The sequence below is a fragment of the Coccinella septempunctata genome, chromosome 2 (assembly GCF_907165205.1).
Source record: "Coccinella septempunctata chromosome 2, icCocSept1.1, whole genome shotgun sequence".
Lineage (NCBI taxonomy): Eukaryota > Metazoa > Arthropoda > Insecta > Coleoptera > Coccinellidae > Coccinella > Coccinella septempunctata.
In genome coordinates, this window is record NC_058190.1 from 10206742 (window position 1) to 10220579 (window position 13838).

At 35.5% G+C, this 13838-nt stretch overlaps 1 protein-coding gene across 1 annotated transcript; it reads left to right on the forward strand.

Moving 5' to 3' along the window:
- Positions 1-311: 311 nt before the first annotated feature.
- LOC123306714 lies at positions 312-13395 on the forward strand. The gene is made up of 2 exons (XM_044888835.1): positions 312-409; positions 12761-13395. The coding sequence occupies exons 1-2, from the start codon at positions 407-409 to the stop codon at positions 13310-13312; spliced, it is 555 nt and encodes a 184-aa protein (XP_044744770.1). The 5' UTR covers positions 312-406; the 3' UTR covers positions 13313-13395.
- Positions 13396-13838: the final 443 nt, after the last annotated feature.

A 13838-nucleotide genomic window follows, 5' to 3' on the forward strand; every position in this document is an offset into this window, starting at 1 on the left:
TTTTCACTTCTCAATTCTTTCGAGATATGGAATCTAACGGACCAATATATTTTCCAGCAGACAGACATTTATAAGGAGACAGTGCATTTTTCATAAAATCTTGGCTCATGACTCCCTATAAGCAAAATGATAATTTAACAAGAATACAAAAGTATCATAATGTAATAAATGGGAATATTGACGAGATATAATTACGTTAAGATACGCGAGCGTATCTGACAAGTGATTCCTTTACTAACCCGACAATCATAGAAGAGAAGGGGTAACTCGGAAAAGCTGGCAGGTAGAACAAATATTAGGGGTATCTTTCTCATTTTATACCGATACTTTGAACAGTAAAGTGCTAGTCCCATTGAGATTGACCAGTCAAATTTGAAGTTGCGTGTTGTGTTGTGTGTATCTGAAAATGGTGAGTTGAATTTAGTTCATAATAGTAGGTATTCAGATAGTAGTTTTAGTGTTTGACTAATTTTTTTTCTCCGAAAGTACCTAACCAATTATTACAGATAAAGATTTCAGAAATTGCCCTTAAAATTAATTTTTTATTGCGTTTGTTTATTTCTAGAAGTAGATGTAGAATTCAACTTATCTTTTTGATATTAAAGTGACCATAAGTTCCAGAAATATCTCGAAAATTGTCCCTTATCCTAATTTTCTTGTTTGATTTGTTCATTTCCAAAACTTTGGAATTTTATATTTTGAAAATTGTCCTTGATCTTAATTATCTTGTTTTGTTTGTTCTTGTAAGAACTTTAGAAGTTCTAGACAAACCGACACAAACATTGTTTATAACTGAATTCAAATCAGACTATTACGAAAACAAAAAATCTATCCTATATCGAGGAGAAAATACAAGGAAAAATAAGGAAAAGTAAAATCTTAAACACTTTATCATATGAAAACGATATAAATGCAGCAAAAATGTTTCTCAATCATTATACCCTAACTAAGGGCAAAGAAACTGAATGCTCTTGTTTCAATATACATTATCTTAATTTTAGGGATTGCTTTTATTTCGATTATACAAAAAAATAGAAGCTAAACATTCAATTGATTTTTTCGATGAAGTATCAAAAAGATGTTGACCTTTACGCATTATTCTCTAAATGAGTCATATTCAATTATCCTACTTCTGAAAAAATATAATGGCACTGTATGATAAGAACTGAAAATGGAAATTCATGGAAACTATTCATAATAGTTTTAGTGAGCAGTAACGAAATTCAGGAATTCCTTTGGAACTGACAGAAAGTTTCTCATTATTTGGATTTATGATTCCGATTAGTGATCAGCTTCAAAGGACCCAATATTGTTCCTTCATATCACCAGAGTACCTGCTGAAGTAATAAAAGTATTGGTGAATACCAGAAGTTATTCGAATGCGTTATCAGCACCATTAAGAGAATAATGCATCCCTCAAGGTGGTTAGGTACCTGTTGTTCAATAAATTTCAGGCATAATTAACATGAATACCCAGTTGAATGAAAGGAAATTGAAAACGAATAATGAAGACATCGACTGATATCTTTTTTCCCACTCATTTTATTTGGATTGAACCAAAATACCTGCAGGCAATTTCTCTAAAAACAACCGTTAATTTATCCATTCAAAAAAATAATTCACCTGAATATATTGATGATATATTGATTGATATATTTGTTGTTTTCATTTATTTATTTCCCAATCGGTGAATCGAAGGAATGTTGATAAATTGTTAGTTGTTACCATGCACAATTTGAAATGGTTTTTTAAGTTGGGGACTTGAAAATGCATGGATGAGATCAGAATATTTTCAACTTTTTAGGATTCATTATTTTGTGAATATTGTAGCGTAGCCGGATTATATCAGAAGTACACCTATAATAAAATTATTAGAGAAAGATGATACATTTATAAAAAGATTGTTGTCTTCGATTTTTCACTTCGAAATCATCATGAAAATAGTTGTAAACAGTTATTTAACATTGCGTTATTTAATTTATTCGATCCGAAAATGTTTTTGACTCGATGAACGTTCATCATAATACTTTTGGAACCCAAAATCGAAGGTTTTATTAATTTATATCCATATAACCCCATCATTTAATTTATAGGTATATTTTCTATCTTGATTCTGAGATTTAGTTGTTGAATGGCTTTTATGGGTTTGTTCAACTTTTCAGAGGTTTAATGTTTGATAATGTTTGTAAAAAGCCAAAACATGTCATCTGTGTAATCTAAAACTATAAGGTTTTATGAAAATTTCGAAGTGTTTTCAAGTCCTTTTACTTTTTCTTAATATGAAAATATTCCGGATCCGGTTCCAAGTAATAAGGAGGATTGAATCAATAATTAATTTCTGTGTTTTGGCTTTTCAGAATGTGAGAATCTCAACGATGACTACTTAGGACAATTTTATATTACCGACAAAGATAGCGCTTTTTTAACTGAAGCAGTTGAATAAAGGACAATTGCAAATTTTGGTGCCTGTGGGCAATTTACTTCGAAATAATGAGATTGTCCAGGAGCGTTTGGAAGAAGTTAGGTATTTCTAAAATAAACAATGAAAAAGGCACCTTATATGGAAGAAATTTTGGAGAAAACGGTTCAAGAAAACGATGATACAGACCTATTGCAAATGGAAATGGCGCATTTGAACTGAGAGAAAGTTTTTCATTATTTGGATGTATGATTCCGATTAGTGATTAGTTTCAAAGGACCCAATATTGTTCTTTCATGTTACCAGCGTACCTGCTGAAAGTAATAAAAGTATTAGTGAATACCGTAGGTTATTCAAATGCGTTATCAGCATCATTAAGGGAATGATGTATCCCTCAAGGTGGTTAGGCACTTTTTGTTCAATAAATTAAGGTATAATCAACATGAATACCCAGTTGAATGAAATGAATTTAAATACGAATACTGAAGATGTTGACTGATCTCTCAAAAATATTTGTATGGGCTATATTAAATGTACATATCAAAAAAAAAAAAAATCAAAATCTTTATTTCCCACAAGACAATAATTACATTGTGTCAGGAACGTCAAAAACTCTTAAAATTGAAATATAAGTACAGAATATAAAAAATTATATTACTGTAGGTACAGGACAGTCAAAAAAATCCTGAACAGTATAAAAACATTTTTGTAACAAAAATGCTTTAAGATGTCTCTTAAACATCTTAAGCGTTAAACTTGACCTAATATTCTCAGATAAATGATTGAAAATACGCGGTCCCATATAGTTAGGAGCATTTTGAGCAACCTTGTATTTTGCAACCTGGGTATGAATTAATCCTTTTCGTCGTGTATTCATGTTATGAATCTCTCATTACGTTTGAAAGAGCCTGAGTTGCAATAAATATAACATGCAACTTCAAAGATATATAGACTGGCAAGCGTCAAAACATTGCCGGACCTGAAAGCCAGTCTGCCGGTTTCTCTCCTAGGGATGTTAAAAATGCACCTCAAAATTGCCTTCTGTGCAACAAATACATCTTTTGCTCTGGTTGAGATGCCCCACAAGCAGATTCCATATCTAAGACGAGATTCTACTTGTGCATAATAGATACTCACAAGCTGGCCAACATCTAGTACCGCCTTCAAGTTCCCGAACATGTAATAGAAAGAGCGCAACTTCGAAGCCAGGCCCCCACAGTGCGACACCCAGTTGACGTTTTCATCAAATTCAACTCCAAGAAACTTGACCGTACATTTGGACAGGAGTGTATCACCGAAATCCAGTCGTAACCCAACAGACGGCTGTTTATAGTTATGAAAACGAATTACTTGGGTCTTCTTGGTATTGAAATATAGATCGGGGTTGTTGAAAAACTTGCAAGCGGCGTGCAGTAATTTCTCAATTTCTTCCTTCAATAATAACACATTTGTTGAAGACTTTAAAAAAGATATATCGTCCGCATACGCAACGAAATCGTGGAGTATACTGGCTCATATATACTTTTGACACTTGATACTTTGAAATTCAGCCGCTGAGCGAACGCAGTTTTTAAAGCACTGCCCTCCTTCATTGCGACAGCGTTCAACGCTGAAATGATATAATAAAATACAGAGTATAAATGAGCAGCTGTTAGAAAATTTTAGGGGTGATTTAATGTCAAAAAAAGTGTGGTTCCTTCATATATTTATTTTGAGCAGTCTATGCCTAGGATACATACGCAACTAATGATGACTACTGAAAAGTAATTTTCATATGTTTTCTCAGAAACCAGAAAACTAACAGATTAAGTGAAATTTATTTCATTCTATTTTGATTTGGGGTCGCGTAATGCGAATAATGAACAACAAACCTCCTCATAGTGAAATTGATTGAATTTCATTATAGACATATTATAAAAACATATAAGAGTCATTTTTGCAAATTTAACACCTTGCTTTTTCGTTAGATTTCTTAGCTGAATCATGATTTTTGTAAATCTAGTATCTCTAGTTCAACTGTCACGCATCGTAATGTTATATTATTTAAGATTATCTCTTTTCTTTCAGCAAGCAAAATTTTTTTTTAACGACAATATCTGTGAAAAAGTTTTGTGCAGCAGTTGAGAATTGTATGTTGCCGATAAACAGGTCTAGTTTTATTACAATTTTATTCAAATTAATATACCTCAGAAATATTTATTTTAATCTATTAATAATTTTCAACCATCTATATTAGTTTCATCCACCCAACCGATCTTTCAAAAGCAAGAAATAATATGAATAAAAAGTAAACACTAATTAGTAAGTATATGTGTGATTTTAATTCTGGGAACAATTTGTCATTATAATTTTGGGAAAGATTTGTCAGTGGGAGATTGCGCAGAAAGAATCTGCCAAATGAGAGGTATAGGTACTAAAAGAAAAATTTCAGGTACATATTTCATTCCATTCGTACAGGTCGAACAGTGAAGTTAGAGATATGTTTATTGAAATTGAACTTGTTTGTTGTGTGTTCTGTGGAAACGAATTATGTAAGTTGAATTCTAATAATTCGTTTCATCTTCGATTATCCTAAGAATACAGAAAAATAAATTTCTTTACATCTCTTTCCGTTAGCATTTCAAACGTTCATTTGCATAATTTTCCACAGTCTTTGAGATATATGAATGATGGGAGAATAATATTTTTACTTTGTTTGTTTCAGTTTTGGAAAATCTCAAAAATGGCTTGCTGGGAAACATTTATATTGCCAACGAAGATAGCACTCTCTACCGTGGAAAAACTCGAGTACTTCCAGGAAGAAGACCTGCAAAAAGTAGTGGTGATAGAAAATCTAATCAAGAAGAATGAGGATGTGCAGAAACGATTAGAAGATATAACTTTCTATGGGAGTAGTAAATCTGTAAACTTTGATGAAAAATCGGCGATTCTAACAGAAAAATTGAGAAATGCGAGACACATGAAAAACATTTTGGAAGATACCGTTCAGGGTAATAAAAGTAAGGAATCATCGAACAAGGAGATCGCAAAATTCTGTGAGAACAGCAGGGTGAAAATATATTACAGACATTGTGATTTTGAAAAAACCATATCACCCCTCGCTGTTCACGCAAATTCACATTTGCACCGCGGAGCGAAAAGGAAGAGGAATCAATAGTTTTCATCAACCTAAATGAAATGTCTATATTAATGAAAATCTTTGTAAATAATTGTATATATCTAGAGTTAGTGTACATATATTTTAGTTTTTAAATAAAAGAAAAGTATGAAATAAAAGTAATTTCATTGTAATCATTGTACAATCTTATTGAAAATATAAATAATCCCTCACATGAAATGATTAATGACATGATCATAATTCGAAGTTGACACACAAATCTTTGAGACTTGTTGAAAAAGCGAATGTGTCAATGAATATCTAAATTTATTCAATTTCACGGAATATCGAAAAAAAATAAAAAAAATAAATAATCTCAAGAAAATTCCGTGCTTATATAAAGCATACATTTTGTCATTCATCCATTCATTGCTGTATCCCGTTACCGGGAATAAATCTACAAAAAGAAGAAAAAAAAAAAATAAATAAATAAATTTGAACAGACTTGTAACTTCTCAGTGCTAGTTGCGACTGTGTGCCCTCCTGTGACTAAAGAGACCCAACCGTGACCTGCAGATCCTTCCACACTCAGGGCATGGATAGTCTATAACCAGATCTGGCCGCCGCTGTATCCTTCTCGATTCTCCATTATAACTGTGGACCAAAGACCTCCACTGTGACCTGTCTAACGCTAGTTGTTCCCAGTTATGATTAGCATTAACTGATTTTAGGGATTGATGTAGTGTATCCTTAAACCGCTTATACTGGCCTCCTGGTTTCCGGGCTCCCTCAGTGAGTTCGCCGTATAGAGCTATTTTGGGGAGTCTTGTGTCCTGCATCCTCAGAATGTGGCCGCTCCATCTGAGTCGGGCCCTCGTTACTTGAGTCTCAATTGTTGTACAACTCGCGCGCTGCAAGACTTCTGCATTCGAAACTTTGTGGAACCATCTGATGTGCATTATCTGTCTTAGATGACGTTGCTGCGTCTGTTCAAGCTGTTTAATATGTCGCCTGTAGGGAGTCCAGCTTTCGCCTCCGTAAAGAAGCGTTGGGAGGACCACTGCTCTGTAAACAGCTGTCTTGGTCTTCAGATTGAGGTCGTGATTTTGGAACACTCTGTCCTTCAGCTTCCAGAATGCCCGTGATGCCGAATTGATACGGTTGTGTATTTCCGTGTCAAGGTTAGCCCTAGTATTTATGAAGCTTCCCAAGTATTTGAACTGCTCGACCTGTTCTAGAGTTTCATTGTCCAGGCTGATATCTGTTTGAAGGCTTTCTGGCGGACTTACCAGGATTTTGGTCTTGTCAATATTGAGTCTAAGGCCTAAAGCTTCGTATATATGTTTATAGGTGTCCATCATTATCTGTAGATCCTCTGAGCTGCTAGCGATGAGTGAACAGTCGTCTGCATATTGAAGTTCCGTGATAAACTTGGTACGGGTTTTTGCTCTGAGGCGCTTCAGGTTAAACAGGCCTCCATCAAATCTGAATCTTATCCCAACACCTCTTACGGGCATGCTCATGTCAGCAATTATCGATACAGCTATGGCGAAAATATTGAACAGTAAAGGCGCTAATACGCAGCCTTGTTTTATTCCAGAGTTGGTTGAGAAATGGTCGGTTGTAGAGCCATTATGCTGTATTCTAGCGGTGTTGTTGGTATGAAGGCTTTTACACACTGCTAGGAATTTTTCGGGTACTCCAAGACGTGCCATGATTTTCCATAGCGCTCTCCGATTCACCGAGTCGAATGCCTTGCTTAAATCGATGAAGGCTGTATAAATCCTTGATTGTTGTTCACGGGCCTTTCCTTGTAGCTGTCGCAGTGTAAAAATTAGGTCCACCGTACCTCGATTTGGTCGAAAGCCGCACTGGGATTCAGGTAAAAGCTTCTCTAAGAGTGGAACCAGACGATTAGCCATAATCTTCGAGAGAATTTTACCGGCCACATTAAGCAACGATATGCCCCTGTAATTGTTGCAATTCGACGTATCGCCTTTGTTCTTATAGAGGTTGATAACTAAAGCGTCTCTGAAGTCTTGTGGCACATCTCCCTGTTCCCAGATCTTGCGGAATAGTATTAGGAGACTATTGACAATGTCCTCATCCAAGGCTTTGAATATCTCCGCCGGAATGCCGTCTAGACCAGGTGACTTATCATTTTTCATATTTTTAATCGCGCTTATGATTTCCGACATTGAGATTTCGTCATCAAGCGATGTCATCGGACTATACGCGGGGAGCAGGTCTAAAATGGATAAATCCGAGTCGTTATTTTGATTCAAGACCTGTGAGTAATGCTCCTTCCATCTTTCGAGAATTTTTCTATCATCAGTTAGAATAGCTCCATGAGCATCTCTTATAGGAAAGCTAGTTTTTCTGCTTGGACCGTAAACAGTTTTAATAGCTTCGAAAAAACGCCTGTAGTCATGGTTATCGGCGTAAGCTTGTATTTCCCTAGCTTTTTCTTTCCACCAGCTGTCCTTGATTTTTCTTATTTCTTGACGGACCTCGCGTTTTATGTTTATGAAACCTATTTGGGCTGCAACATCGCCAGGCTTGTTAATTGCGGATTTCATCGCTTTGTGTTTTGCGTCCAAAAGGGGTGCGATATAAGTTTCGCTGTCGGCAAACCAGTCTGGGGATTTTCGGGAGCTTTCTGTGCCCAGTATTTCTTTCGCTGTATTTGTAAGGGATGACTTGAAACGGAGCCAATGAGTCTCAATGTCGTCGTTATAATCCGGTGGTGTTAGGCTATCTTTGACGGCAGCTATGAATCTGTCCTTTGTAGAAGGGTTTTGTAGTTTGGATATTTGAAGGCGCTCTCTTAGATACTTCGGCTTGCGTTGGTATTTTGGGCGCATTGAGATTTTCATTCTCGAGATTACCAGCCTATGATCAGTCCAGCACTCCAGATCTGCTCTGGGTTTAGTGACCAACACCTCTTTCAGATCTTTCCTTCTCACGATCACATAGTCGAGGGTATGCCAATGCCCTGAGCGCGGATGGCGCCAGGTCCCCCTTGAATTGGGTCTCGTAATAAAATAGGTGTTCGTTATACACAGATTGTGTTCTGCACAAAGAGCCAGCAGACGTTCTCCATTCGAATTGATGCTGTCTGTGCCGTGTTTCCCTATTATTCCCGGCCATAGTTCTGAGTCTTGACCTCTGCCCACTCTAGCGTTGAAGTCTCCAAGGAGAATAATTCGTTCCCGTTTTGGGATTTTACTTAATGTAGCAACGAGTGTTTCGTAAAAAGTGTCCTTTAAGTTGTCAGAGGAGTTCAAAGTGGGTGCGTATACTACAATGATGTTCACAAACGTGTTATTCGCTGCAGGAAAACGTAGGGTCATTAAACGTTCTGAGATACCAACTGGATTTTCGGTAAGTTTGGCGGCCAGGTCGTTTCTAATGGCAAAGCCTACGCCATTTTGTCTGATTTCGCCTTCCGGCAAGCCTTTCCAGAAAAAAGTATACGCTTGTTCTACCAAGCTACCTTCGTCCGAAAAGCGTGTTTCGCTTAAAGCAACTATTGCAATGGATGTTCGTTGCAGTTCCTTATCGATTAGGGCAGTACGCCTCTCTGGTCGGTCGGCCTTGGGGTTGTCTAGCAAGGTTCTGACGTTCCATGCTGCAAAAGCTATGTGCTTTTCATTGGTGTTTGTTCGATGATTCACTCGCTCAGGCACCCTCCCCCGGAGATCCGAATGGGAGGGTATTTTACCTTCGGATACGAATTTTGTCCTGTTCGACTGATCCATCTTTTTGTAGGAGCTGCGTTAGAAGGTGTTCAAAAGCTGCACTGGTAACGCTGTCAGTGCAACTTTGGTTGCGGCTACGACTAGATTATCTTGTGGCACAGGCATCCTGAGACGACAAGGTCTGAGACGTAACTTGAGCAACGCAGAGAGCCATTTCCTGCTCAAGCCATTTTGTATATTGAACACGACAGGAACTTCGACGTTTGGGATATATTGCAAAGAACTGAATAGAGAAAAATTATTTTTTGAAGGCACATACTTCATCCTTGATCTTGACTCATCGTATATTTTTACCAATTTACCTCAAACGACGGTAAGATTGCACACTCTCGTTCTTTTACAATGACCACCGTTCACATAAAAAATAGCATCATTTAAATTGTGAAGAATGTAAGTTTCTCAGAAAAAGAGAACGAGAATGGGGTATCAGATTTTGTCTATCTCCTCGGGTTCGAAAGCTGTAATGCTGGAACATCGAAATATGCCCACCCTGTGCACTCTCTTGAAAATATTTCTATCTTGTTTCTTTCCTGACGATTCTGTTGTTCGTTTTATGGTCCAAGTTTCATTCGTTATATTCTGTAAATCTCTCATCCAAACCTACATTTGAAGAAAATCCCTGATCTATTCAAAATGAAACAAACTTTTATCCAAATCGGACATCATTTTCCGTTCATTTTAAAGTTTCATAATTTTTAGTATTACAAATTCAGATTAAAATGCAGCCAAATACACGTTAGAGCTACCCAATAAGTTTCAAAGCAAAGATGATAATGAAAAATGCGTTTTATCCAAATATAGAATCCTGAATGGTTACATTCGCAAATAATTCCATTGAAGTACAAATTTTTAAAGATCCTGTATAATGTGAATCCAACTCCTTTGAGCAGAACTATGGAATAGAACGCTGCTGAGCACGCTTAAAATTTAGTGTTTTTATCGATAACACTGCAGTAATGAATTTAATTTGATTCGAGCTTGTTAAAAAAAAATACCCAGAAAAATTTTTCTGGAAAACTGTCACAGATGTACTGATAGGTATAAGAAAATATTATGTCAAATAATCAGAAGCATGTTTATGATAGCCCTACCTTAACATCATTTTTTTTTATTTCAGCCTTATCACATCGCAACTCATAACTTTCTTTGGATAGAAGGCAATCTCCTTATTCCTTCCATTCTGCTTCTTATATGTACACCTATCAGCCACACAGATGATAATTTCTGCTTTTTTTTCGGCGTGGCTAACGTTACTTTTCAGTTCAGGATTCGTGAAACGAATAAGCGCAGGTGCCTTACTGACAAATGTGAAGGAATTATCTAGCACGGGTGGTGTTACTTCATACGTACCGCCGATCGAGCATAGCGCAGGTGCCGTAACAGCCTTACGAACTTCAGTTCGGCATGACGAAATTGCACGAAGTTACTGGCATGGGTGCTGTTATTGTATATGCATCAGGGACACCCTGCATATGCCTTTTCAAAAAGGATTTCAAAAGCTGACAATTTTACTTTTGAGTCTTCGAACAGACTGTAAGCAACGAATTTTAATTGTCTTCCAACTTTTGCCTTGATTATTAGAGCACGAACGCGACAAAAAATATCAATGTACTTAATTCGCCTTTAAGGGAGAGCGCCCACCAAAGTAGCGTAGCACTCACATAGCAGATACATGACAAAGGCGATGCATAATTTTCAGATATCCCACATCTGAGTAAAGTGTCAGTTGCGTGAAATATGTCATTCTCAGTCCATATCTGATAATTATGCATCGCCTTCGTCATGTATGTGCCATGTCAGTGCTACGCTACTTTGGTGGGCGCTCCCACTAATACAACGCGATATAATTCGAGAATACGGAAAATTTTCAGTCGCCCTCGTAAATTTTCAAGGTCACCTTTTGTATTGTTTAGTGGTGCAATGTTTGAAATAGTGGTTTCATTTTTTTTACAACTTTACAATATGGGAAAATATAATGGGAATATTAAACGTCATTTATAAGATATTTTTAATTCGATTAAATGTATTTTATTACGATTGGCACTATTGTACCGTTTTTACCCAAAGTTTCGCCAGTGTCGTTCTTACACCACTTGACCCTACATTTTTCACAGGAGTGATTGGTGCCATTGATGGATCAAATATAAATATAAAAGTCCCTACTAGTCAACATGATAGCTATGTTGATAGATATATGCAGTATTCAATAAAAGTGAGAGCAGTTTGTTCAGCATCACATATACTGATATATATATGTTTGTGGGTTTCCCTGGGTCAGCTCATGATTTAAGGGTATATGAAAAGATAAAATGATCAAAATTGAGCAATAATATTTTTAATCTTTTTCAGTATTTTTTTTTTCACTTCTCAATTCCTTCGAGATATGGAATCTAACGGACCAATATATTTTCCAGCAGACAGACATTTATAAGGAGACAGTGCATTTTCCATAAAATCTTGGCTCATGACTCCCTATAAGCAAAATAATAATTTAACAAGAATACAAAAGTATCATAATGTAATAAATGGGAATATTGACGAGATATAATTACGTTAAGATACGCGAGCGTATCTGACAAGTGATTCCTTTACTAACCCGACAATCATAGAAGAGAAGGGGTAACTCGGAAAAGCTGGCAGGTAGAAAAAATATTAGGGGTATCTTTCTCATTTTATACAGATACTTTGAACAGTAAAGTGCTAGTCCCATTGAGATTGACCAGTCAAATTTGAAGTTGCGTATTGTGTTGTGTGTATCTGAAAATGGTGAGTTGAATTTAGTTCATAATAGTAGGTATTCAGATAGTAGTTTTAGTGTTTGACTAATTTTTTTTCTCCGAAAGTACCTAACCAATTATTACAGATAAAGATTTCAGAAATTGCCCTTAAAATTAATTTTTTATTGCGTTTGTTTATTTCTAGAAGTAGATGTAGAATTCAACTTATCTTTTTGATATTAAAGTGACCATAAGTTCCAGAAATATCTCGAAAATTGTCCCTTATCCTAATTTTCTTGTTTGATTTGTTCATTTCCAAAACTTTGGAATTTTATATTTTGAAAATTGTCCTTGATCTTAATTATCTTGTTTTGTTTGTTCTTGTTAGAACTTTAGAAGTTCTAGACAAACCGACACAAACATTGTTTATAACTGAATTCAAATAAGACTATTACGAAAACAAAAAATCTATCCTATATCGAGGAGAAAATACAAGGAAAAATAAGGAAAAGTAAAATCTTAAATACTTTATCATATGAAAACGATATAAATGCAGCAAAAATGTTTCTCAATCATTATACCCTTAATTCATTATTTTAATTCCCTAGTTTGTCTTCAGTTCTGGAACCATATTATTATCTTTACTCAAAATCAGAACACAGATTCACAACAGCTTATAATACTAAAAGCACAGTCACATATGTTGCTCATTTAAGAATAATCTAGTGATCGAAGCAACAACAAAAATTCAACACATTTTTTCCAGGTCTCCAGGATGGATAATATCAACAAATTCGAAGTTAAAAAGTGCATCATGGCTATTTCGAAAAAGTTGAGAGAACCTCAGAGTTCCATGAATAAAAATCTTCGAAGAAGGGTATTGATTGTTAACATGCACAACCAAATTCTGAAAAGAATAGGCGCTGATAATCCGCCGAAGAAAAATGAAAAATCACACGTACCACCATTGACGCCCGTGGAAGAAATGATTGAGCTGGATAGGAGACTGGAGAAATCCTTTAAAATATCGGATGTTTTAGACGGCATAGTTCAGGGAATATTCGATCCTGTGAAATCAAACGAAAAAATCGCCAGAATGTGTCATCAAGAAAGGCCCGTTAGGACCTTCAGACATAGGAATTTCATCCATGAAACACCCAAAAGGGCTGTGTATCAGGGAGAATTAGCGGAAACGAATGTGCGTGAGTCCCATTCTGACAATTTAAATCCAGTGAAACATTGTTCGAAAGAAGGATGTTTGTTCTACGAGGAATACGTTTTACAAACTGGACGTCGGAAAAGGAGACGGCAGAAATGATTATTTTCTAATAAAATTGTATATGTATATAGTGTAATTTTTTCCTGTACTATATGGCACTATTTGCTTTCCAAACTGTAACATGTATATCCCCATGAATTTTGAATTTTTTTTTATATAATATAAATGAACACCATTTACATCCATATTGAAGTAATTTGATTGATAGATAATTTTTTCATAAATACTTGTAACAGTAGAGTAGAGCTTCGAATTATACTTACTTTTTAAATATTACTCCAAATCTCAGAAGAAAAGAAAAAGCACTGAAAAACTAGTGGTAGTTAATCAAGCAGATTCAAAGGACGTACACTCCAACTATTTTATACACAAATATGTATATAAGAAAAAGTAATTTGAGAAATGAAAATTTTTTCGTGATATTTGAATTGTAAATATGTAAATACTGTATCTGAATTGATTATACATGAATTATTCTGTATCATAAATAAATTCTTTCTAACAAATGAATATTTCTTTTTCCCACAAATTTCCAAAAAATATATAGGTATCACAAGATTGAAAT